The sequence below is a fragment of the Chrysochloris asiatica genome, unplaced genomic scaffold, assembly GCF_000296735.1.
Source record: "Chrysochloris asiatica unplaced genomic scaffold, ChrAsi1.0 scaffold00054, whole genome shotgun sequence".
Lineage (NCBI taxonomy): Eukaryota > Metazoa > Chordata > Mammalia > Afrosoricida > Chrysochloridae > Chrysochloris > Chrysochloris asiatica.
In genome coordinates this window covers 9,540,121-9,567,278 of record NW_006408572.1, presented here as the reverse complement: position 1 = coordinate 9,567,278, position 27,158 = coordinate 9,540,121, and the positions used below count along the sequence as shown (strand labels likewise).

At 44.2% G+C, this 27,158-nt stretch overlaps 1 protein-coding gene across 1 annotated transcript in view; it reads right to left on the bottom strand.

Moving 5' to 3' along the window:
* Positions 1-242: 242 nt before the first annotated feature.
* Positions 243-27,158, bottom strand: part of DNAH2 (dynein, axonemal, heavy chain 2) — a 151,080-nt gene continuing 124,164 nt past the window's right edge. Inside the window, exons 63-85 of the mRNA XM_006863499.1 lie at positions 23,183-23,347; positions 22,300-22,425; positions 22,022-22,170; positions 21,882-21,948; positions 20,860-21,010; positions 20,494-20,642; positions 20,200-20,333; positions 19,917-20,061; positions 19,596-19,795; positions 17,272-17,398; positions 15,464-15,650; positions 15,121-15,269; positions 14,793-14,976; positions 14,402-14,592; positions 2,875-3,066; positions 2,525-2,709; positions 2,122-2,350; positions 1,893-2,044; positions 1,675-1,789; positions 1,022-1,198; positions 851-925; positions 538-688; positions 243-397 (exon numbers count right to left, since the gene is read on the bottom strand). Of these exons, the coding sequence (XP_006863561.1) occupies positions 243-397; positions 538-688; positions 851-925; positions 1,022-1,198; positions 1,675-1,789; positions 1,893-2,044; positions 2,122-2,350; positions 2,525-2,709; positions 2,875-3,066; positions 14,402-14,592; positions 14,793-14,976; positions 15,121-15,269; positions 15,464-15,650; positions 17,272-17,398; positions 19,596-19,795; positions 19,917-20,061; positions 20,200-20,333; positions 20,494-20,642; positions 20,860-21,010; positions 21,882-21,948; positions 22,022-22,170; positions 22,300-22,425; positions 23,183-23,347 (3,555 nt within the window). The remainder of the gene's footprint in view (positions 398-537; positions 689-850; positions 926-1,021; positions 1,199-1,674; positions 1,790-1,892; positions 2,045-2,121; positions 2,351-2,524; positions 2,710-2,874; positions 3,067-14,401; positions 14,593-14,792; positions 14,977-15,120; positions 15,270-15,463; positions 15,651-17,271; positions 17,399-19,595; positions 19,796-19,916; positions 20,062-20,199; positions 20,334-20,493; positions 20,643-20,859; positions 21,011-21,881; positions 21,949-22,021; positions 22,171-22,299; positions 22,426-23,182; positions 23,348-27,158) is intronic.

Genomic DNA, 27,158 nt, shown 5'->3' with positions numbered 1-27,158 from the left:
ACTGGGCCTACTTCCTTTCCAACCCTCAACCATTCCACTAAGAGATTTTGGGCTTGTGGTCATTCGTATTTTACTGAAAGTACAATTTCTCCACCTTTTTGGCTAGCAAACAGGTTATCTCCAGGACCCCATTTAGCCTCATTCAGCCAAGGTCAAGGTCTGATCTCAGGCAAGACTGCTTTATCAGCCTTGGCTCCTACAGTCTCCACGGTCTCTCAAACAAGTTAGAAGAGGAGGCCTCCTCAGTTGTCCAGGCTCATGAGTAAGGCAGTACCCCTCTTGATCCAATGATCAGCTGTCATGGTTCCAGACCGGAGATCAATGCCAATGACGAAGGAAGATCTGTCTGAGCTGCCTGCTCGGTTGGGATAGTAATAGCAGGGACAGGAGTACATGCCTGGGAGAAAGGAAAAGAGAAGGAGTCAAGTCCTGGATTTCTGGGAAAGCAGGGCAAGTGCAGGTGTAGAAAGGGATTAGCAGAGGATGGGACAGGATCCACACTAGGCATGGGTCAGACAATTTGGGGAGCTGCCCCACCCTTAGCAGTCTTCTTTCGGCTCTCTGCAGGCCGGAAATGGATTGTGGGCATGAGACAGACTAGCTGCATGGGCTCTGCCTCCACCAAGCAGGAATTCTTGCGATCCCAACCAGCACCCTCCAGGTACAGGCCTCGAACCCAGACACCATCCTAGGGAGAAATGGGGGCGTTTGAAGGAAGTCTTCAGGTGTCAGGACTGGCTTGCCACCTCCTTCCTTCCTTCTTGACCAATTATTTCCAACCTTTGTTCCCAACACCCTTCCCCACCAGCTCTTCTTTTGCTCAATGCCCCTAAGCACATCTGGTTCGCACCTTGGGTGGATATACTAGGTTGCTGTCATCCACAGTGGAAACGATAAACTCCCAAGAAAGGCTGTCCACTGAAATCTAAGGGTTGAAGGTGGGAATGAGGGAGAACTCCACAAAGGAGGGCAAACATATATCCCCCAAATCCACCCCCATCACACTTTCCACATTGTTTACACTGTTTTGGCGAGCTGAAGACTGAAGCACAGCAGTGAGGAAGCCAGTGGGGAAAGTGAAGCTAGACAGCCAGAAGATGACAGGTGGCCGTGCGCGGCTGGCCCACAACTCAAACTGCTCCACACGCATGGCCAAGTCCCGGGTCCACGCAGCCAATGGTTTTTGCGAGGGATATGCCTGGGGAAGGAGGCAGTGTATCTTTATTCATTCATGTATTCAATCCCATAGTTTAAGAATCTGGGGCAGATATGAAAAAATATGTAGTGTCAGCCTCTGGTCTCAGCTTACAGTTGGGCAAAACTCTTCAAAAACCAATTCCCAGGAAAGAAGCATAAAGTGGTAACTATTAATATCAATAGTAATATTAACCAGTAACCACTAAGTAATCACCTACTAAGTGTTATTATGCTCAATGCTGGGAAGTCTTGAAACATCCTTAGGTTAGTAACATGCCTGGCTTAATCTGTAACTTAGTAGGTTCAATAAAGTCAGACAGTGAACAGCAGGGTCAGATTTCAATCTTAAACCTGCCTGACTCTGAAGTTCAGGCTCACTGAAGTTTCTTTTATGCCTCCTAAGAACCAGATTGTGTAAAAAGAGATGTGAGAACTCATTGCTGGAATAGGACTGATAGTGCAGTGGTGTAATCTTGCCTTTCCCCAGAGTGGAGGGACATGAGCATCAAAGATGCAATTGAAAATCTCTTCCAGGCTTGTAGACATGACGATGACGCCCTGGATGCCTTTTTCTAGGTCTGTCAGTGAGAACCTAAGTAGGATGAGGGGAAGGGTTAGAGTTGGGGGAGCCCTGAGATAGACATCCCAGGCAAATGGGGAGAGCCTTTTCCTCCCAACATCCCTCTTTGCCTTACAGGATGATCTCTATCAGCTTGTTGTATCTCTGAATCTCCTGCAGAAGGACAACATTGAGAGGGGAAGGGTCCAGAGCCAGCAGTTTTCGGGTCCCCTCATAGTCAATCATCTCAGGAATCTTTTGTTTCACATCAGTAGCCAACTCAAGGACCTGGGGAGGCAAGAGCTCTGGAGTATAGGCCACTCTTCCTCATCACCTTCTTACTCCTAGGTGCTATCTGCTCTTACCTTCTCCTCCCGGCTCTGTCCCCCAGCCCTGGTGGGTGTGATCTGGGGTTGCAAGGAAAGTAGAGTCTCAAAAAGAGTCCGTGCCTCTGTGATCTGGGAGGCCACATCAGCATTGGGGTGCTGGCCAAAGGCCTCAGGGGGGTCCATGCCAGGCAACATGCTAATGTACTCCTTGTAAGAGGCCAGGTTCCCATCTTTTGGGACAAAGTAGGTCTCCAGCACAGAAAACCTGAGAAGTGAAAGCATGTTTATCACTATTTGTGGGCATTCTGGGACTTCAATGTCAGGACAAGACCCCAGTCTCTATGTTAAATTTTATCTTTAAATACTTTCTCTAGCCCCAATCCAGCTACCTAGTCTGTTTTGTCCTTTGGAACCCTGCTCAATGCCTCCTCCCCCTCACCGGTAGGAGGGTGTTGATAGAGTCTGGTCGCAGAAATAGTCATTGATGTAGGTGGTGAGCAGGCGCCGATCCCAGTCATCTGTAACATGTCCACCGTAGTTAACACCAGCAATGAGGTACTTAAGTGCATCCCAGGGTGTCTCCTCATACTCATCCAGATAGAGGCTTAGCAGGTTCTCTGACACCTGTATATGATCCCAGCCCAAGCCTCAGCACACATGTATGGCAGGACATCTTCCAATGGGCTTTAACATGGGTTTCCTGTCAGGGGAATCATCTTGCAGGGGAGTCATAGGGAAGGAAGAGGAAGGAGGAAGGGCTGGGATGAGGGACTCCTGGTTAGCACAAACCTCAAAGTCAGAGTCATTAAAGCCATAGATGATGTTCCAGCCAAGCTGCAAGAACTTTTTGCGTTCAAGCAACACGGAGTGGAAGAAGCAAAGAGCAAACAACAGCTTCTTATACTTGGCAGGTTTGGAGCAGTGGGAAAACTGTGGTTCTGTCATCAATTGGTAAAGACGTGTCATGTTGGCCTTTAGGCCCTGGGGACAATGAAGCACAGAAGTGAGGTAAGATCATGTTCAGTCGTGTCAACAGGACTACCATGTACAGTTGTAGAGGTTGTTCATTATTATACAAGGGTACTGGCTGAAAGGGCAAGCCAAAATACAGTTCTTGATCTACATACCAAAATGTGCGATTACTCATAGCATTGGGTACCTTCTCTAATTCACATACAGGTACCGTATGGACTAGTGGTAGCCCTACTTTCTTGTTTCCTCCACTTTTTTTTTTTTTAAGTTTTTATTGTGAATTATGTGATAGTTTACATGGGAAAACATTAGCTTTACATTCATCCTATTGTATTTCTTTTCATTGCCATGATTATAGTTCCCTCCATGCATCATCCAACAACCAAAGGGTACACCCCGCAAGTCTGCCCCCCGGGTCATCAGCAAACAACCTCTCTCCCTCCTTGGGTCCAGAGTCCCCAGCCGCTCCATCTTTCCACGTTCCCTCCACTTTTGTACTTTTCAGTCATGAGGTTCTCAATTATGGGTAAGATCATTAAACTAGTTGCTGTTGAGTCAACTCCAAACTCAGGACAACCCCATTAGTATCATAGTAGAACTGTGCGCCATAGAATTTTCAATGATTGATATTTCAGAAGTAGATCAAAGGCCGTACTTCCAATGTACCTCAAATCTCCAACCTTTCAGTTAGAAGCCAAATACAATAACCATTTGCGCCATTGCCATGCAGTGAATTACTTGATATGGTCCTCCTAGCGATAGTTTTTGTAACTCCCACCAAGTGACTAAATAGGACTATGCAAATGTGAGGTGCTTATGGCCACTAAGAGGACTGGATAGCTTGTTAATAATGTAAGTAAGGTACATGCACCCTTATGGGGCTTGTTGTTAAATGTCATCAAGTTGGTTCTGACGCATAGCAACCCTAAAAAGGGTTTTCAAGAAGCAGCTGGTGGGTTTGAACCGCTAGCCTTGTGGTTAGCAGTTCAATCCTTATGCTATGGCATCACACCAGGACTCCTCTTATGGGGTTGTTAAGTGCATTCAAGTTGGTTCTGACTCATAGTGACCTGTATAGGGTTTCTAAGGAGCAGCTGGTGGGTTTGAACTGCCCTTGTGGTTTGCAGTCCAGTGCTGATCCACACAAGGAGTTTCTTATGGGGGTAGGGATATGCAAATAAGTTGGGGATTGGTCATTTTTGCTATCTTGCTAGGCTTAAAATTAGTCATCTGAGAGACAGAAAGGAGGATCTCAGTACCATCAAGAAAGAAGAGCCAGGAGTGGAGTATATATATCCTTTGGAGCCGAGATCTTTGTGTTGAACCTCCTTGATCCAGGAGACAGAAAGCTATGACACTAGAGACAGCAAGAAGCAGTGGTAGAGAACTGGCAGCAGCAGGAGCAATAGAACAAAAGAGCAGAACAAACCCCAGCACTGGCTTCACGGTCCATGGAGGTAGAGCTCCAGGTGCCTTCAGACAGGAGGCTTGCTGGTAGGGAGAGGTGCCTTCAGGCACTTGCTGAAGAAGATAGGGTTGTCAACCCATGTGGCTAGAGTAGGGTACTTCTGAGCTAAAAGACTTTTGCTACAGTTGCTAGAGCAAGGCAGACACCAGGCCAAGGGTCCAAGGGTCAGAGAGAGGCCTGTTTGTGAGCACAGCTGAGAAGAGGTTATCCTGATAGAACTGTGTTGCAGACCGTGTAAGACTAGTCAGAGGTTCGAGGCCCTCTAGGGCTGAGTGTAACAAATGAGGCCACTGGCAGTTAATGGAAAATTGCTTTCATCTTAATATTCAGGTATATATATTAAATTAATACACTGGAGCCTTTGAAAATCCACAGATAAATGTGATATTTTCCTAAAGCCGAGACTAAAGGTTGCAAGGTTAAACCTTTCTCCAAAGGATTAACTAAAAATATCTTAGCTACTTCTCGGTTCTTTGTTCTATAGACAAAGAATCCATCCTCCCTAATCCCTTTTCCAGGTGCAGCCCATTCACCTGGGCGTCTCCTGCAGAACTCTCACCTTCCCCCAACTGACCTCAGGGGCTATAGATATGTTAATTGGGCCTGAGAATCCAAGTTGCTGGCCTGGGATTCGAACCAGTGAAGTACAATGTAAAGTTACCTGACTGTCTGGAAAATTACTGATGTTAGCTGTATCCTGTTTTAGTCCCTCCCAGCTTGGTGTGAAACTCCTCCCCTAAATAAAACAGAGGCCTAGGCCTCCCCAGGTGTGCATTGCTGGTTGGAAGGCATGGAGTAACGATTGCAGTACATTATGGGTTAGAAGGCATGCAGTAAAGATTGCAGGGCAGTGAGTTGCTGCCTGCAGAGGCCATGATGCCTGTAGTCCCAAGCCTGCCCACCAGTGATGTATCCACCCTGGCTTTGGGGTGCTTCATTGTCTCCCTTCTGTTTGTCTGTGTATTCTTTCGCTATCCCTATCGCTGCTGGATCTCCCCTCCTCGTGAACCAAACACTCGTGACAACTATGTCGAGGGAAAACCCCAACAGAACTGTATTCTGTGTAGTTTCTGATCCTGAATTGTAACCCTTGACTTCCCTAATAATCCCCATAATCCTGAGTATTGTCTGTGAGTTCTGTTTGGCCGCTGCAACAAATGATCAAACCCAGCAGAGAAGCAGGGACGGATGGTTGATATCAGAACTGGTAAAAAGGTTGGCATGTCTGACCTCCGCCTCATAAGAATCAGCTCTAGGGGGAGACTTTCTCTCTGTGTCAGCTCTTAGGTAAGGTTCTTGTCTCCTTAATCTGTGGGCCTGGTATCCCTTGGATCTCTCCATGTGTCCTTTTATTTATTTATTTTTTAAACTGTGAATTGGGTAAAGGTTTACAGAGGAAATGAATTTTTCACCCAACAATTCATGTGCGTTTTGTGTCTTGTCAGTGATTGCAGTCCCCACAATGTAACATCATTCATACCATTTCGTCCCTGTGCTTCCTGTTTCCATTCCTCCTTCCTTCCTATCGCTTCCTGCCTTCTGAATTTGTTGTTAGGCAGAAGCTGCTCTCTTTTTTTTTTTTTTTTTGGTAAGTTTTTATTGTGAACTGAGTGATAGTTTACATGGGAGAACACTGGCTTTACACCATTGTTTCATTGCAATGAATGCTGCTCTTTTTATCTCAAATGGTTGATTGCTCTAAGTAATGCATACTTCCCTAGTGTTCACCTAATAGACCTGTTTATTGTTTCACTGAAAATCTTCATGTGTCTTGGCATAAATCTTCCAGAGTCCAGGATGTTTTCAGCACAGGGACCCTAGACCCAAAGGATGTGCTCCATTCCCAGATATTCTTTCCTGGTGGTACTGAGATGCCCTTTTCTTGGCTTTCTTCTGTCTCCTTTTATCTCTTGTAAGATAAAAGGTGATGCAGGCCACATCCCAGGAAAACTTCCCTTCCATTGTCAGGGCTGTGACTTAAGTAAGGGGAGTAGCATCCCACCCTAACTCCCCTACAACTGATTGGCTGATCAGATCAGATCCCATTTTGGAGGATAATTACATCATTGTATAACTGTCAAACCACTGAGAACCATGGCTCAGCCAAATTGATACACATTTTTGGGAGACACAATTCAATCCACAACATCAACTATTAACTATTTTTAATGTATATGGCAATTAAGACAGTGTGATATTGAACTCAAGAGAAACATTTGAAGCAATAAAGAGGAAGAAGAGCTGAGAAACTCACACCTATAAGGAAACAGATTTCAGACTGAGTGGGCCTTACAGATCAGAGAGTAATTGTGGACAACTTGATAATAAGTGGTATTGGCAGAATTGCTTCTGTGGGGGAAAAAATAAAAGTTGGCCTTTATATCATACCATCCACATAAAACTCAATTCCAAGTACCCTAAACGTAAAAGTCAAATTATAAACAAGTTTTGAAAACAAATAAAGGATAGTACTTTCATGACCTTGGTATAAGCAAAGATTGCTAGAGCCAGATTTAAGGATCACAGAAAATAAAAAAAGAAAATAGCTAAATGTGACTTCATAAAAATTAAGAATTTCTATTTACTAGAAGATGACACAAAGATAAGGGGGCAAGCCACAAAACACGTAACTGGCAAAAAATTAGAATCTGGAAGGTATGAAGAAGTACAAATATGAAGAACAGCATAAATGAGTCCCAAGTACATGATGTTGAATGAAAACTGACTGTTGCAGAGGAGTGTACACAGTATCAGATATACAAACTTTTTGTTAAAATTATAAAGAAAATGACTAACATAGCATTATGTTAGAACACTGACTTTTTCTCAATGGGGAGGGGAAATGAGGACTGGAGGGAGAGGGTAGGTAGAACCTGGACTTAAAAGACAAAGTGGATAAAGACAATATTTGGCATCCTCCTTTGGTGAGTGAAAATCATAGTGGTCAAAACAGTCTGGTACTGGTATAAAGAAGATGCTGGCATAAAGATCAATGGAATAGAATTGAGAACCAGAAGTAAATCCATCCACATGCAGTCAGCTGATCTTTGACAAGGGGTCAAAACACATTAAATGGGGAAAAGATAATCTCTTCAACAAATGGTGCTGGCAAAACTGGAAATCCATTTGTAGAAGAATGAAACAAGATCCATATCTCACATCATATAAAAAACCCAATTCAATGTAGATTAAAGACCTAAACATGAAACCTTGGACTATAAAGATCATCTATGAAAATATAGGGACAAACTTAGGGGCTCTAATACATGGTATAAATACATAGTCAAACATAATTAAAAACAACATTAAAAGACAGAATAGATGACTGGGACATCCAAAAATTAGACATTTATGTGCATCAAAAGATTTTACCAAAAGAGTAAAAAGAAAACCCACAGGCTGGGAAAAAAATTGTTTTTTGCAATGACATAGCAGACAAGGCACTAATCTCTAAAATGTATAGAAAACTACAACACCTCTACAAGCACCACAAACAAAACATTGGCAGAGGCCATTAACAGGCACTTCACCAAAGAAGACATTTAGGCAGCCAGAAACATATGAAGAAATGCTCATGATCATTATCCATTAGAGAGATGTAAATAAAAGTAACGATGGGATATTATCTTACCCCAGCATTAATAACAAAGTTAAAAAACAAACAAACAAACAGAAAACAACAAATCTTAGTGAGGGTGTGGAGAGACTGGGACTCTCCTACATTGCTGGTGGGACTGTAAAAAATAGTACAACCACTGTGGAAAATGGTATGGAGCTTCTTCAAAAAGTTGGAACTAGAAATACTGTATGATCCAGCAATCCCTCTACTTGGTATATAGCCATAAGAAATAAGAGCCAGGACATGAGCAGCTACATGTATACCAATGTTGCAGCACTAGTCACAATAGCAAAAAGATGGAGACAGCCTAAATGCCCATCAATGGACAAATGGGTACATAAAATTTGGTAAATACACACAATGGTATACTACACAATGTTGGAGAACAATGATGAATCTGCAAAGCACTTCATAATATGGATGAACCTGGAGGACATTATACTGAGTGAAATTAGTTAAACACAAAAGGACAAATATTGTATGAGACCACTATTGGAAAAACTCAAGAAAAAGTTTTCATGCTAAAAAAAATAGTCTTTGATGGTTGCCAGGGGTGGCTGGGAAGGGAGAATAATTCACTGGCTAGAGGATAGACAGGTGTTGGGAAGGGCAGTATATAAGAAGTGAGAGATTGGCAGATGAATGATGAGTTAGGTGACATAACACAGTCCACGAAGACAATGTTCTACATCCTACTTTGGTAAGTACTGTCTGGGATCTTAAAAGTTCATGAGTGGCCAGCTAAGGTACAACAATTGGTCTCTCCATGTGTGGAAGAAAGATGAGTGATGAAAATTGAAGATCCTTGGACTCAACTAGTCCAATAGACCAATGGAGCAGGTGAACATCTGTCACCATGACTCTGAGACCAGAAGAACTGAATGGTACCTGGCTACCACTACCAACTGCTCTGAGAAGGGATCTTAGAAGGTCCTGGATAGAGTAGCAGAAAATGTGGAACAAAACTCAAAACTATATATGTAAAAAAATACCAGGCTGACTGGTCAGAAAGATACTGGAGGAAACTGAAACAATGGCCTTTGACCACTCATCAGGTCTGGAATGGAACTCACTTCTGTGGCTCAATTTTTAGCCAAGCAGTAGATATGTATGGGGGTGGGGGATGGTGGAGAACAACACTAGTAAAATATGCTCACCATGGAATGGTCAACTATTCAAGATCAAAAGGTCAATATTTACCTAAGGGCAACGTTGAGAAGGGATGGAAAAGAGGGCTGAATGGAAATAGGAACTACAGGGAGGAAGTAGGATCATTGCTGCTGCTCAGAGGGAATTACAATTATTGAGATGAAACAAAGTATAAGATGTTGAATACAAAACTGATTTTTTTTTTCTGTAAACCTTTGCTCAATTCACAATAAAAAGTCAAATAAATAATTAAAAAAAAAAAGCTCATGACTATCTAAGGTGCAAATATTGGTGTCTCTCTGTGTGGAGGAAAGAAGGGTAAAGAAAATTGAAGATATATGGAAACAATAAGTCCAGTGGACTAATGGACCATGTGACTATCTGTTTCCATGACCTTGAGACCAAAAGAACTAGATGGTACCCAACTACCATTACCAACTGGTCTGAAAGGGGTCACATTAGAAGGTCCTGCATAGAGTTTGGGGTGGGGTGGGGGGGAGTGGGAGGTAGAAATGTAGACAAAAATCAAAATCATCAAACAAGACCAGATTTACTGATCAGACATAAACTGGTGAAACCACCAAGACTATGCTCCTTAGACACCTTTAGGTCTGGAAATGAACTCATCCTGACAACTCAATTTTCACCAAACAATAGACAGGCCTATAAAGGGATCAATAACACAGGGAGGGACAAACATCTTAGGATAATTTGAGATCAAAAGGGCAGTATGTACCCAAGGTCAAAGTTCAGAAGGGTTAGAAAAGGAGGAGAAATGGAAACAGGAAACACAGGGGGAAGTGGAATCAGTGATGTTACATTGTGGGCATTGCAATCAATTACATGAAACAAAATGTGGATGAATTATTGAATGGAAAACTCATCTGCTCAGTAAACCTTCATCAAATTCATAGAAAAGAAAAAGAAAATGGTGCCGTGGCTGGGGCCAACCTATGGGGCCAACTACCGTGGTTGACAATTGTCTTATCTCCACGACCCACATAGAGAGATTAAACCCGAGTAGGGGTGATGGGGGATGAGAAATAAAAGAAAGACACAAGAAACATTTGAAAATAGAATAGTTGAGACCAGGTGGGACGCAGCACTCTGATGGAGATACTGCGACACAGACCTAGGCAGCGAGTTTATAACCTCATATGCATGTGAAGCTGGACAGTGAATAAGGAAGACCATAGAAGAACTGATACTTTTGAGTTATGGTGTTGGAGGAGAATATGGTGTTGGAGGAGAAAGTGCCATGGGCTTCCATTTTGTTAGAAGTGTAGCCAGAGTGCTCCTTGGAGGCCAAGATGGCCAAACTTCGTCTCTCATACTTCGTACATATTTTCAGGAGGGACCTGTCACTGGAGAGAGATATCATGTTTGGTAAGGTGAAGGGTCAGAGAAAAAGAGGAAGACCCCCCAACGAGATGGATTGGCCAAGTGGCAGCATCGATGGACTCAAGCATGGCAACAGTAGTGAGGTTGGCCCAGGATTGGGCAGTGTTTCGTTCTGCTGTGTATAAGGTCGCTATGGGTCGGTACTGACTCGATGGCACCTAAGGACAACAAAGGGAGGTGCTTGGGGGCAGGGTAAAGAATAACATCTGGTGTTTTGATGCATGCAGTAAGTGGGGCTTTAGCAGAAGAATGTAGTTGCTAGGGAAACACAGATAGCGCTGCTAGAATGTTGTTCAGGCTGAGCCGAAGGTCATAGCTAAATACAAGGAAAGACCTTGCAAGTTCCCTGTCCCCTGAAGCAGCGCTGCATGTTCCTCAGGGGTGGGGCTTGACCTGGAAGCAGCCTGAGTTTCTGGACCACGACTGTTCAGTTGCAATCCTTTGGTTAAACTACCCCCAAGTCAGGAACCTTCAGCTCACCTGCTCCCAACAAAATGGATTTTTACTATTTCAATAAAAACATTTTAAAATGTAAGAAAAAGGAGAAATAATAATTTTAAAATTGGACGATGGATATATAGGTATTCCTTAAATCATTATTTTTTATATTCTATGTATCTTACATACATTTTAGACTCTTTTGTATCTACTTTTGTTGTTAAGTGCCACTGCGTCAGTTACAATACCTGTATGCCCATCGTCCAATTTAAAAAGGATTACTATTTCTCCCTTTTCTTACAAATGGAACAAAATGTTCACAGTAGAGAAATCTCAGTAACATATATGAGGGTAAGTCAAAAAGTATTGCTATAAAACACACAGAAACCTTTACTAAACAAAAAGACCAAAATGTGAAGCTATTGTTTCTCGCCATATTCTCCGTCTAGACCTATGCATTTCTGAAGGTGATGTTTCCATCTCTAACCCTTCCAGGAAGCTGGATTATGAAGGAAAATGCAACATCAGGATTGAAGGAAGATTCATTAACAATCTGCCACAGGAAGATGACACAATCTTACTTGCTGGAAGTGAAGAGGACTTGAAATACATACTAATGAAAACCAACAACATAAATGGTGAATATATACATGGACCTCAACAGATGGAATATATAGCAATCTATCTGACTATATTTGTGGAAAGAGACCATGGAGAAACTCAATGTCATCAGCCAAAAGACCAGGGGCCAACTGGAACAGACCATCAATTGCTTATGTGCAAGTTCAGGCTGAAGTTGAAGTAAATGAAAACAAGTCCAAGAGAGCCAAAATACAAACTTGAGTACATCCCACCTGAAATTAGAGACCATCTCAAGAACACATTTGATGCATTAGACATTAATGACTGAAGACCAGAGGAGTTGTGGGATGACATCAAGAACATCATACAGGAAGACAGTAAAAGGTCACTAAAAAGACAGGAAAAAAAGGATCAAAATGGATGTCAGAGGAGACTCTGAAACTAGTTTTTAAATGTAGAGGAGCTAAAGTGACTGGAGGAAATGATGAAGTAAAAGAGTTGAACAGAAAACTTCAAAGGGCAGTTTTCAAGACAAAGTCAAGTATTATAAAGAAATGTACAAATACCTGGGGTTAGAAAACCAAAAACAGGCTCTGCATTTGTCAATCTGAAAGAACTGAAAAAAAAAATCAAGCCTCAGGTTACAGTACTGAAGGGTTCTATGGGAAAAATATTGAATGATGCAGGAAGTATCTAAAAAAGATGGAAAGAATACAGAGTTACTGTATATAAAGAATTGGTCAGTACTCAACTATTTCAAGAGGTAGGGTATACTCAAGAACCAATAGTATTGAGGGAAAAAGTCCAACATGCACTGAAGGCACTGGTGAAAAACAATGCTCCAGGAATTCACAGAATACAAACTGAAATGTTTCAACAAACTGATGTAGCACTGCAGGCACTCACTCATCTATGGCAAGAAATCTGGAAGATCTGGCCAACTGATTAGAAAAGATTTGTATTTGTGCCTATTCCAAAGAAAGGTGATCCAGTGGAATGTGGAAATCATTGAACAATATTAATATCATATGCAAGTAAAATTTTGTTTAAAACAATTACAAAACAGTTGCAGCAGTACATTGACAGGGAACTGCCGGAAATTCGAGCCAGATTCAGAAGAGAACATGGAATGAGGGCTATCATTGCTGACGTCAGATGGATCTTGGCTGATAGCAGAGAATTCCTAAAAGATGTTTATTTGTACTTTATTGACTACGCAAAAGCGTTCAACTGTGTAGATCATAATAAACTGAGGATAATATTGCAAATAGCAGGAATTCCAGAACATCTAATTGTGCTCATGAGGACCCGTACATAGACTAAGGTAGTCATTCAAACAGAACAAGCAGATACTGAATGACTTAAAATTGGGAAAGATGTGCGTCAGGGTTGTATCTTTTTACCATATTGAACTTAATTTGTATGCTGAGTAAACAATCTGAGGAGCTAGATTATATGAAGAAGAATGTGGCATCGGGATTGGAGCAAGACTCATGCAGATGATACAACCTTGCTTGTTGGAAGTGAAGAGGACTTGAAATATATACTGATGAAAATCAAAGCCTACAGTCTTCGTTATGGATTGCACCGCAATGGAAAGAAAACAAAATACTCACTACTGGATCAGTAAATACCATCATGATAAATGGAGAAAAGACTGAAGTTGGCAAAGGCTTCATTTTGCTTGGATGCACAATCAATGAACGCTATTGGAAGCAGCAATAAAAAAAAACACTCTCTCTTTAGATATTAAAGAGCAAAGACATCACTCTGAGGACTGAGGTGTGCCGGACTGGAACCATGTTATTTTCTGACTGGAGATATGGTATGATCACCTCACAAGCATATGAATGTTGGACAATGAATAAGGAAGCGAATAGAAGAATTGATGCATTTGAATTAATGGTGTTGGCGAAGAATATTGAAAGTACCATGGAACTTTAGAAGTGAGGATGGTGAGAATTATCTCATACTTTGTACATGTGATCAGGAGGGACCAGTCTCCGGAGAAGGATGTCATGCTTAGTAAAGTGGAGGGTCAGCTGAAAAAGGAGGAAGACACCCCCCACCCCAGCGAGATGGATTGATACAATGGCAGCAACAGTGGGTTCAAACTTCACAACAGTTGTGAGGATGGCACTGGGACAGGCAGTGTTTCATTCTGTTGTGCTCAGGGTAGCTATGAGTTGGAACTGACTCAGCAGCACCTAACAATAACAGCATGCCTCAATTTTCTTATGTACAAAATGGGGGTGATTGTAGTACTTATCTGATAGGGTGTGTGTGTATAGATGAAACATACTAATAAACAAACGTAAAGTGCTTAGAATAAGGGCTTCTGGTGTGGCACCATAGGATCAGCACTGGACTGCTAACTATAAGGCTGGCAATTCAAACCCACCAGCTGTTCCTCAGAACCAACTGGATGGCACTTAACAGCCACCACGCTTACGATAATGCCTGACCATAGTCATAACTCAAGAAATGTTAGCTATTATTATCATTATGTTCGAAGCATCTGTCATAAAGAGGAAAGAAATGAGTTGGAATGTTTATGCCTTTTGGATAATAAAATCAAACAAAGTTGCTTCGTTGTTAAGGGAGAGAAGACTTCTCTCTGATGCTAGCAGAAAGAAAGGAAGACTAGAGAACCTGGCTGATGCTGAGTATCTACTACAACCCAATACCTTTGGTGGTTCTGTGGTCATCTTGATGCTGGCCTGCAAGATGGAGATAGGGAAGTCTGGATGGGGACTGGAGCTGAGCCAGAGGCGGAAGGCAGGGTGAGGATCCTCCACCTGCAGCTGTTCCACCAGCTTATCCAGATGAGGCATCCAAGACAAGGACAGGTGGCAGTTAGCCAGGAACACCCAGTGTCCTGCAAGGAGACGCTGGGCTCAGTGGGCATCATTTCCTAAGACCCACTAGTTCCCACCCCTTCCAAATGCTCAGGCCTGCCACTCCTGGACCTGTCTGGAAAAGTGGGAACTGCCATTGTAGTAGTTTCACTGAAGTCGCAGATGCTGCGGGGCAGGCCCAGGGCCAGGACAGGGGTGTGAGAGCAGGATGGACACTGACCCTGAATCACACCCTCTCTGAGGAGCCGAGCAGCTATAGGGGCCTGGCCCTGGCCCAGGGACAAGGCGTTGAAGCGCTGTGCCATTCCTGTCTGCTCTGCTAGCTGAAGCAGGGCGCTGGTGGGGTCCACACCAGGTGATAGGATGAATATAAGTGGGGTTCTTGGAGTTGAATCCTCCATCACCTGCGAGAGCACAGGGTATGGCCTTAGCAGAAGACCACAGAGCAGCAAAGTGAGGGGAGAGAGTGAGGAAATGCACAAGACTGAAACAGGAAGGGGTGCAGGGAGGACCCAGGCTGATGTGGGCAAGGAAGCTGAACTACTGACCAACTTCATGTTAAGCACAGGAGGCTCAATGAAGCGGGAGCCAAGGTTGTTGATGATGAAAGAGGTGACGCAGAAAGCCACTCGGTCCTGGCGCAGAGAACGAACAATCAACATCCGTTGCATTTCGTTGCAGACATTCTCCCACTCTCCTGGGGATGGGTGAACGGGTTGTAGGGAGAGTGAGTCTGGAGGACCCGAATATCTAAAGGAATGGGCACCTTCAGGGAAGGCTGGGGGTGGGCATGGGGATGGGTCAGAGGCAGACCTGACCAAGGGGAACTTGGGACAGGGAGAGGGGCTCGAGAATGAAGTGAAGGGAAAGTGCTGGCAGTGGTTTGGATACCTGGCAGCATAGCTTTCTCCGGAGTGGCATTGGTGTACCATCGGTGCCAGTCACGAGGGTACTGCTCAAAGGAGTTCATGAGTCCATGGAAATTGGTCAGTTTATCTAGCTCTGTGATGTTATCCCAGTAGGCGTCTGCAAGCCAACTAGTACATGGATTGTCCATTTGGCCCTCCCGGTCTAGGACCTGCAGGGAAGGAGAGAGAAAGGGATTGGCTGAAAATACTTCACAAGGGTTATTCACCCCCCACACAGTGAGAAAGCCACGCCTTACATAAAACAGAGTAAGAAGATGAATCTAGGAATCTGAAGTGGGTTGGAAATGACCTTTATTGGAGAAATAAATGAGAGGCTCTAAGACTTAGCATTCTTTAGAAGGATCACATTAAAATTTAGGAAGTGGGCGCCCTCTGGTGGTTATATGGTAATAATATCGTCTCACATCCCAGACCCTTCAGCTCTTCTTGTTAGGTACCATGGGGTGGGTTTCAACTCACAGTCACACTGGATAGAGTCTCTGAGGCTGTAAATCTTTGCAGGACCAGAAAACCTCATCCTTCTCCTGCAGAATGGCTGGTGGGCTTATCTTTGCAGTCTAGTACCTATCCTCTAAAGCCACCATGCTCTCTGCCCGCCAGAAAAGCACAGGTTGTTTGTGCATTCATTCGCTCTTAAAAAATTTGTTGTTGTTTGTGTTCACCAATTATGTATTTTAAGCACTTGGGACATATTAGTGAACAAAATGAACAAATCCTCTGTCCTCGAGGAGCTTATTTTCCAACATGGGAGGGGAGTTAAGAAATCAAAAGCTTAACAAATACTTAAATCATTTCATATACTCGAAGATGACAGTGCTATAGAAAAATCAAGTGGGGCAGAGGAGATGACAAGTACTGGGGGGTAGTCTGAGCTGCCACATGAAAAGGTCAAGTCAGTCATATTGAGCTGAGATTTGAATGAAGACTTGAAGGAGGTGAAAGAGCCAAGTGGACATGTTGGGGCACAGTTTTCCAGAAGAGGGAAGAATCACAGCAGAGGTTCTGAGACGGCTCATGCTTGCATGGAGAGCAGGAGCAGAGTGAGGAGAGCAGTGGTAGGTGACATCAGAGATGGGGGATATCAGTCAAAATGACATCTGCTTCAAAGGATTGCTCTGGTTGTTGTGTTGCTGAAGGTAGGGGATGGGAGCTGTTGATAAAATCCTCATGAGAGATGAAGTAAAGGTGGTAAAAAGAATGAAATTGTTGTCCAAGAGAATTAGAGAATGACTGGTCCAAGAAAATGTAATATGGTTTTCTGGCAGTTTTAAGGGCTCCCTTGGGGTTCATGACCATGAATTTACAGCAAGTCCAGTCAGTATGATGTGTGTCTTCCACCAGCTACATTCAACTGCAAAGGCCACAAAGGGGGGTAGGGGAATCAGAGCTGGATGTAAAAAGGGAGTTAATTTGACCAAGCAAATGCAATACAGTGAGGGAGTGGTCGGGGAGAGGGGAGGGTGGTGCGTCTGCTAGGGAGAGACCGTGATGGTGACCAAGAAATTTAGAGTGGAGAAGGAATGGCAAGATCATACCAATCAAGTGGGTCATAGGTAAGAAGGACTCCAAATTCCCACCTGTAATATGGACAAGGGGGCATAAGGTCAGTTACCCCTACACAGCCCCAGAGTGCTTATTGGCCTGGTTTTCCTCAGCTCCATTGATGGAGGCTTGGAGTCTATGATGAGGAACTGGAATCCTCACTATATCCCTTGCCTATATCCCCAATGGTGTCCACCCCATACTCGGGTTGCCCTCTGGCCAACTCACCACACCACCACGTAGAAAGAAGTTGTATTCATCCATGTTGAGCTTGCCAGAAGCCTCCAGGATTTTGGCACACATCTGAAAGCTGAATAATAACTTGTGGCGCTCAAAAAGGGTGCGACAGGTGTACCTGGGGAAGGAGACAAAAAGAGGCAGGATGAAGTAGGGCAGAATGCTTCCTTAGTGAAAAAGCATAAAGTCACAACAGAGCCCTAGGTAAAAGAAGGACCTCAGTCTTCATCTAATCCAAACCTCTTATAAGGAGCCAATGACTCAGGGATTGAGAGAAGACGTGATTTTAGTGGCGTTCACTGGTAATTAGTCATTCCATCCCATTAAAACAAATGCACACACATTGATTGCCCCCCCCCCCCCACTATATGCTAAGCATTCTGGTAGGTCCTGAAATCACAGGGATGAATGAGCCAGTCTAAGTCCTTACAAGAGTCATGATACAGTAGAGAGGACATCATACATAGAGGTCATCACTAACGAGTGATGGCATAGTGAGTCCTAGAAGCAGGCAGCTCATCATGCTCTTCTTACTCCTGACCTAGTTTTCCTCAGTTCTCTTGCTAGAACATAGGGCAGGGAGACCTAGCTCTCCCTGGGAAGTGTATGAGAAGAGCTGACTCCCAACGTACAGAGGCGTTATCAAGTAAGACAGAAGAGGGAGACGGGAGAGCACTCTAGGTAGAGGCCAGGGGATGAGCACGAACAATGAAGTGAGGAAAGCAGGGCGCACATGGCAGTCAGCGTTGCTCAGATGTCCAAATGTAGGTGGGAGGGCAGGTGAGGCAGGAGGCTGGGGAGGCAGGCATGGGGCAGATTACCAAGTCATCAGGAGCTTTGTGGATCACTGGAGATGAGACAATTGCTGAAGAGCTCATGCCAGGGAAGGATATGGTCTGACACTGGTGAGCTTGGTATAGTAGATTAAGTGACGGGCTGCTAATCAAAAGGTTGGTGGTTTGAATCCACCAGCTGCTCTGAGGGAGAAAGATGAGGCATTCTGCTTCTGAAAATATGTACATCTTCAGAAACCCTGTGGGCAAATTCTACTCTGTCCTATAGGTTGCTATAAGTCGGAATTGACTTAATGGCAGTGGGCTTCTTGTTTGGTTTGGTGGGCTTGGAAAGCGCATGCTGGCAACTGCAGAACAGTAGGCTGGAAAGAGACAAAGAGGAAGGCCGGCTCACTTGGAGATCACTGTGCAGTTCAGAAAAAAGACCACAGTTTGAAGGAAAGTTTATGGACAGAACTTGGTGACTGGTCTGAGGGGTAAGGGAAAGGGACCGGTTAAAGAGACCTCCTAATTTCTGACTGGAGTGACTGGGTAGCAGAGAAGAAAATGAGTTTGATTTGAAATAAGACGGATGTGAGAGAGCTCTGGTATCTCCAGATGGAGAAGTTGCGCTGGGGAAGATGTGACTTGAGAGAGAGTGAAAAACTGGCAGGGTCATGCCATTCAGTGGATCACAGGCAAGAGAAGCCCAAAGTATCTTGTTATTCAACTGCAGCAACATAAACCAACTCCTGGAAAAAAACAAAAGTCCAAATACCAAACTTGTTGCTGTTCCATCTATTCCAATTCATGGACTAAATAAATCCAGCCCCCTATGTTTGAATGCTCATTTTCACAGCTCTGCCCTTGCAGACTTAAGTACACTACAGATCCTTCTTCTGAGACACCGCTGGGTGGATCTGAATCATTAACTTTTCAGTTAGTAGCTGAACTTTGAGCCTTTTCTGTTACACAGGGACTACTCGGCACCTGGAAGCTTCTTGTTAAGTGCCGTTGAGTCAGTTCTGACTCATAGCGATCCTACAAAATGGCAGAATTGTTTCCTAGGGCTTCTGAGACTGAAAATCTTTATGGGAATAGACTTCTCTTTCTCCCAGGGAAGTTACTGGTGGGCTTGAATCACTCACTTTGTGGTTAGTACAGCCCAGTGCTTAACCCATGGCACCACCAGGGTTCCTTAATCAGCCCATACACGCTAGTCAAACTACCACATTGGGTGTGCTGCTCAGGGAAGGTGCATAGAGAGAGGAGTTTGTTGTTGTTGTTAAGTGTCATTGAGTTGGTTCCAACTCAGAGCAAACTTATAAAGAGTTTCCAAGAAGCAGCTGCTGGGTTTGCACCACCGACTTTGCAGTTAACAGTCCAGTGCTTACCCTACATTGCCATTCCAGGACTCCAAGATAGAAGAGCAGTAGACCAAAACTGTTGGTGTAGGGAAACACTAAGACAAAAGTAGCAATCAGCAATAGAGTTAGGTGACATGGCTTCCTGCCTATGGGGGATGGGGAGGAGCCCTCAGACCTGTAGACAGCGTAGGTGTGGTACTCATTCAAGTTGTCAATGCGGTCTTCCAGTTTATTGCTGCGGTGGCTCTTGTCAATGCTGAGGATAAATAGGCTGATGTACGCATCCAGTGAAAATTGGTACATGGGGTCGATGTGGCCCATGTCATTGAGCACGAAGAATAGTACAGATGCCCTCTGGGCACATGGGCGGTAAGCCTGCAGAAAGAGTACAGGCAGGGCTACAGAGGGGCACAGCATGGAGCAAGGGCTGAAGGAGAGGTTCTAGTTGCTTCTTGATGGGTGTCTGGGTGCAGGGATGGAGACCACAGGAACTCACTTCTCGGGCCAAGTCAATGTTGATCTCTGTGGTTTCGCTGGTCTCCAGCTGCTCTGTCACCTCAGTGGCAGTTATCTTGGAGGTTCTCAGGGTGTTCACCAGCTGTACGTCATCCAGCAGGGAGCCTGTGGCCTCATTCAGCAACCTAGAGGGAAGTCAAGAGCCCCCCGGGGCTAACGGATTAAGAGTACTGGGCTGGAGGAAGGGACTCCACAACAGCTTTGTATCTGTTGTGGAGTGGACCACCGGGATGGTGGGCAGGTGAATAGAGTCAGGATCTCACCGAAGGATCTCATCCTCCAGCTCCTTGAGCTTCCTCTTGCCAGCAGCAATGTTGATGACTAGTGTGTCTTTCTGCTCCTCCAGCTCAGGCTTTTCCTTCCGGACCACAATGCCCAACAGTTGTGCCTCCAGGCCCTGAGGCACCGTTACTCAGGGTGAGAGTCCCACAGCTGCAACCTTCACCCTTTCCATTTCCTAAGTCCCTCCAACCCCCAACATTCCACTCAGATCCTTCCCAACTCTACAACCCTTCCTGCTTCACCCAAGCTCAGTCTAGGCTTCATCTCTCACCCACCTGTTCTTTAACAGCAAAGTTGACAATGGTGGTCTTGGCTGAGGTTTCTGGGCTATAGTGGGGGTTGGAGAGCTTTGTGGTGATGTAGAATCGGAAATTGGGATTGTATTCCACCTCCTTATCTCCAATGCGCATCAGTAGCCGACCACCTGCAAGGACCCATGCAACCAAGTGTATGTAGGTTAACCTGTTCCCAAAACAGCATCCAGTGGCAGCATCTCAGAGTGTCCTAATGGCCCCATTTCAGGTCAGTCTGAATGGAGGTGTGATGAGTACGGGACACAACCTTTTCTCACCAGTGCTCCACTCAACTGGTCTCTAGGACTTGCCCCATAATCCAAACCCTGGGTAAACCTGGGTCCTGACCAATTCGAGCTATAGCTTTGTTGAGCACAGGGTTGATTGTAGGGTCCAGATATTCCTGCACGTTCTGTAGCAGCACTGGATGTCCAAACTGGATGGCCTGTTCTAAGATTTGAAGATAATTGTTCATCTGCAGGTCAATGATTCTGAGGCCCTGAGGGAGCAAGGAAAAAAGAAGAAACATTGAGGAATAAAAAGCAACAAAACTGGGCTGTTGTCAAGTTAATTTCAACTCATGGTGACCCGATGTGTTACAAAGTAACTGCTCCGTACTGAAGGAAGAAATGGGGGAAACAGCCTAGTAAGGCTAAAATTTCAGCAAGAGATGGTGGTGGCATTGCTGTTAAGTGCCGTGGAGTCGGTTCCAACTCATAGTGACCCTACAGGATTTCTGAAGCTTTAAAAATCTTTACAGGAATAGAAAGTCTCATCTTTCTCCTGTGGAGTGACTGGTGGGCTCAAAACACTGACCTTGTGGTTCACAGTCCTGTGCTTATCCTAGCATATCCAAAATTGTTTTGACTATTTTAGCTTCTTACATTTCCAAATAAATTTTAGAATTTTAGAATCAGCTTGTTCATGTCTCCAAAAAGTCCTCTCAAATTTTGATTGAGATTCCATTGAATTTATAGATAAAGTTGGGGGTGATTGACATTTTATGAAATTTGCACCTTCCAATCCATGACTAGTCCTTGTGTGGCACTGTAGGGTCAGCATTGGGCTGCTAATGACAAGGTTGGTGGTTTAAACCCACCAGCTGCTCCTTGGAAACCCTATACAGTATCGCTATGAATCATAACTGACTTGAAGGCCCATAGCAACAACAGTCCATGAATGTGATATATACATATCTTTCCATTTATTTGGATTTTTCATTCTCAGCAATATTTTAGTTTTGGTTTCAGTGAAGAGGTGTTGGACACTTTTTGTTAATTTGATCATCAAGTGTATTATTTTTAAAATGCTATTGTAAGGAAGTGATAGATTTTGGGAAAATATTCAAAGTCAATCCCCCAACCTCATACCTGGCTTCCTTCCATGTTCTTAATCCACTTCAGGGCCTGGGCCTGAGGATCAATCATCAGTGCCCACCTAGAGGAGGAAGCTTCAGTCAGAAGACAGGCTCTGTTCTTCCTCTTCCTGTCACTCCCCACAGCATCCTCACCTGTTGCCCCTGGTGACTATGATGCCATTTTCAGTGGAGAAGGCATCTGAAGGCAGCCCCTGGATGTTCCAGTCTCGAACTTTGGTAGGGTTGGACAGGAAATTATCGAAGGTAAAGTGAGGTGAGCAAGGAACCTGCAGATCCCATATCTGGGAAAGGTAGAGTGAGCCCTCAGTGTCCCTGTCCCTTCATCCATTTTTTGGTACCTCAAAGGCCCTACCCAAACCCAATTCTCAGAGCCCAAAGATCTCACTCATCACATTTGAAACACATCTCACCTTCTTGATCCAGATTTGATTGACAATCTCATCCCGGTAGTTGGTCAGGAAGGGTCCCAGGTAGGACAAGAAGGCGGCAGCCAGGAGACAGTCTCCTACAAGGTAGCCTAGGTTTTCTTCCAAGCCCTGGGGAACAGCAGGGGAGGTGGAAACCTGCCTGAGGCCCAGCACTTTGGAAAACACTCAGAATGTTTTTGAAGCTACTCTTCTCTGGTCACTATCTAGATCAAAGAGATTCTTTCCCTTCTTAAGCCTTCACACCCTGAGGAATTCTACCTGGTTCCAATCTGAACTCCCTATCTTTAACAGCAATGTTTACATTCTGATGAGAAGGCCTCATTAGGCCAGGAGTTCATTAGAAGCCTCTACCTTTAGATGTCCCATGTCTGTTGCCCATTCCAGTCAAAGGGCTATATAAACAGCCCTCATGTGTGCTTAACAGCCCTACCAAAACACTGCAGCAGATCTCTGTTGTTGTTGTTGTTAAGTGCCATCGAGTCGGGTCCGACCCATAGCGACCCTGTACAGGGTTTCCGAGGGTGTAAATCTTTACGGGAGTAGAAAGCCTCATCTTTCTCCCGCGGAGGAGTAGAAAGCCTCATCTTTCTCCCGCGGAGCGGCTGGTAGTTTCGAACCGCTGACCTTAAGGTTCGCAGCCCGATTCGTAACCACTACGCTACCAGAGCTCCGTAACCACTACGCAGCAGATCTCCAGTGGTACAGAAAGTCTCAGTAAAAGTGAGAACTCTAGGGAGGGAGAGGGGAAGGGGAAGCATTCCCAACCACCAGTCTTACATTTCCCTATACCCAGGTGTCCCCATCTTCCCTGGGTGTGCCTGATGGGCAGAAAGAAAGGGGAGGCAGTTGGCACAGCTGATCTTACCTTTACTGTCTCTTCCCACCGGGCCTTCTCACCAGCTAAGCCAGACATCAACATGCCGGCTCGCTCCAACTTGAGCTCCATCTCCTCAGACTTCTTGCGCAGCTCCTCCTTCTGTGCCAGCTTCTCAGCATACTGCTTCTTCAACATCTCCAGTTTCTCAGCCACCTGGGAGGGTCAGAGTACAGGGGATTAAACGCAGGGTTTGAGGTCATACTGTTTTGGGTTCAAATCATGACTACTACTTTGAGCCTCAGTTTCTTCACATGTATAATAATAATAATAATAATACTTACCCTCTAGGATTGTTGTAAAGAGTAAGTCAGATAAAATATGTGTAATATGTTTTCTTTCCCTTCCCTACACTGCCCTTCCGTAGAGCCTAAAACTACCTAGTAATGAAATCTCAGACCAGGCTGGAGACCGTCCTCTTGTATAAATCATACATGACACAAGATATGTTGGTAACAGAGGTTCAGATAGCACAGAAATAACTGACATTCCATGCCAGGCACCATCCCTAAGGTGAGACCTTGAGATGGAAGAAGAGATAGAAAATGAACCAAGGATTCGTTGGAGAGAGGAAGAGGAGATGCATTCAAGAAAAGGGTTCAGGAGAGATTCTCTCTGCAACCTGGGGGCTGAATGACATGACAGTCGAGGACCAAGGTCTAACACTAGAGATAGGAACATGGGAAGAGCTATATCACTAGACACATCATTGCTAGTCTGTGGGCTCTGCGTAACCACTTGCTCTCGAGTTGACTCTGACTCATAGTGACACCACATGTGTCAGAATAGAACTGTGCTTCATATGGTTTTCAGTGGCTGATTTTTCAGAAGTAAATTGTGGACTTGAACCTTAAACCTTTCAGTTAACACCTTGTGCATTCATTGTTTGCATCATCCAGGGACTCCATCCAGGAATTGCCTTTGAAGCCATATGCATCGCTGGTAAATCAATTATGACTCACAGCGACTCTGTGTGTTACAGGGTAGAACGGTTCCATAAGGTTCCTTGACTATAGTCTTTATGGAAGCAGATCTTCAGGCCTTCCTTCTGAAGTGCTGCTAAGTGCATTCTATCTGCCAACCTTTAGATTAGCAACTGAACACTAACTGTCTGTACCACCCAGGGACCTTGGGAATTACAAACTAGGAGATTATTAAATTTGCAAAATCTCTGCATATACTGACATTTAATCTCACTGTGTAATTTCTGAAATTCTTCTGTTTTAGTTATCTAGTGCTGCTATAACAGAAATACCATAAGTAGGTGATTTTACCAAACAGAAATTTATTTTCTCAGAGTTTTGGGGAACTAGAAGTCTGAATTCAGGGTGCCAGCTCTCAGGGAAGGCTGTCTATCTCTGTCGGCTCTGGAGGAAGGTCTTGATCTCTTCTGAGCTTCTGCTTCTGGACAATCTTTATGTGTTGGCATCCTCATCCCTTTCTCCTTGCTTGCTTGAGTTTAATCTCTTTTATATCTCAAAAGAGATTGACTCAAGATACACCCCCCCCCCCCCGCACTAATCATTCCTCATTAACATAATAAAGACAGCCCATTCCCAAATGGATTTATTGCTGTATGTGCTGTCCAGTGGGTTCTGACTCATAACAACCTTGTTTAGGGTTTCCAAGCCTTTAAATCTTTTGGAGAACAGAAAGTCTCATATTTTTCCTGCGGAGCAGTTGGCAGGCTTGAACTGTGGACAATGTAGTTCATAGTCTAGTGCTTATTGTGGGGAGTCACCATGATTCCTGAACTACAGACACAGACACAGAGGTTAAGATTTACAACAAGTATTTTTTAGGGGAATGATTCAATTAATAACATATGCTATGTTGCCCAATATATGTTAAATGGAAACAGAAAAGAAAATGAATATTCAGCCTTGAGCATAGGATTGGCTTGAAGTAGATTTTAATGCTGTTCTAGCCCATTTCAGAGTTTTCTAGGGCTGTTACCTAAACCAATGGTTCTTAAACCTTATTACACATCAAAATTGGGTAGATACTTCTTGAAAGAAAAACTAGCAGGAAAAATCCAAAACAAAAATGGCAGTCTGACTGGCTACTACAAGAATAAGCAAGTTGTTCACTGGGGAGCCATCAAGGCAAGCAATCAAGTCCCAGCAGGACAAACCTCCCTCCAAGACTGAAACTCAATGGGAATACGTGAGCAGGCACATAAGATTGCTGGTGAACACGTTAGTCAGCTAGTAAATGAAAGAGGGGGAAAGGCAGCAATGAAGAAATGGGCTGAGTTCTACCACATTCCATAGACTCCCGTTGACTTGGAGATGAGAGTGATAAGTGAAAGGGCTGGTTGGTCTGAAGTTTGGTTAGACCTGGGGACTCATAAGCCCATGCACAAGGATATAGCCACAGATGGCTAGAGCTGAGAGTGAAGCGTCCAGCTGATATGAAGTGAGGGGAGATGCACAAGAACACCCAAACTTGCAGATAGTACCCATTTGACCTAGCCCCGATGGCTTGACTAGATGAAGATAAAAAAACAATTTTTGATAAAGGAAACAAGTGTAAATTGCTACAATTTGATAAACTTGACCTATACTTATGGATATAGTAGCTCAAAATACCAAATGAGAGGGAAAAAGTCTTCATCCTACCCCCTCTGTACACAGGGATGATAGGGATGGGCAATTTAGACATTGGCTACCTAAAATTGGGGGGGTGGGGCTATAAAGGTACGAAGTAACTGCCTTACAAGTTTTCAAGAGGGAGTTTAGTTTCAGAGAGTGCAGGGGAAGGTAGAATCCCCACTGAATAGTTTTCATCTTGTCTAGATGGGTCTGGTGAAACGACATGGGGATAAGATTCTTATGATTCAATAGTGAATAACTGTCACAACTGTAAAGGTACAAGTTTTGTAACAAAAGGGAGGAGTAGTTAATCTTATAGTACAGGAACAGAGCACCCTAGGACCATCAAGGGAGACAAGCAGGAGCAGAATGTGGGACCCTATCCAGAGAAGCAGTAACACCAGAGATGGAGGCAGAGATGAGGACATGGAGAGGGAGCAGCTGAAAACTCTAGACTCATGGAAGAGAAAGGTTGTGTGCTGGCGGCTGGGAGGCAGGCTTGCAGACTGTGCCCTTTGGTTGTTTAAATGATTATATATTCCTGAACGTTTTTGTGTACATCCTCCACCCGCCCCCCAAAAACAAAAACAAACCAGGGGGAATAAATAGAACAAATACTGTTGAATGATGATGCATGGCGGGGATTACAATCATTGCAATGAAACGATGAGTGCAAAATTGATATTCTCCCATGTACACTATCACTCAATTCACAATAAAAATAAAAAAAAATAAAGAAGTGTCAGAGGAGCAGCAGCAGCAGAACCAAGAGTTAAATACCACATAGAGTTGTGGACTTCCCAGTCCTCAGAACAAGGAAAGCTGAGTGCCTTTGGGCAGGAAGTTCACTTATGGAATGGGCTGCCTCCAGGCACTTGACTGGAGAGCTAGGGTTGCTGACGCCTGGAACTAGAGTCGAGCCCCTTTGGGCTGAGGCTTATAGTAGAGTGCAGTGCCATTTGGGCTTCCTAAGAGGGCTTTGTAATGTTGCTGGAGCAGAGCAGAGGCCAGGCCAAGGAGCTAAGGCCTGGTTTGTGGGCACGGTAGAGGAGAGGCTGTCCTGACTAGAAGAACTGTACCCTGAACATTTCTGATCCTGAATTATAGCCTGTTCATTTCCCTAATAAACTCTATAACTGCGGGGGAGAAAAAATGGGGTCTGGGAAAAATATTTTTCAGGGCCCCCAAAATATATTTTCAGGGTTAAAAGTATTTAACCCTATTTATATTGATATACAATACAGCTGGGCTCTGGGTTTCTTTCCTAATTTCTTGGCCCAGGATATGATTCATCCAGGGATGAGCAATCTTTTCAAATGGATTGCCACATGTCTGATTATTCACACTTGGAAAAGGAGGAAAAGAGCAAAGTT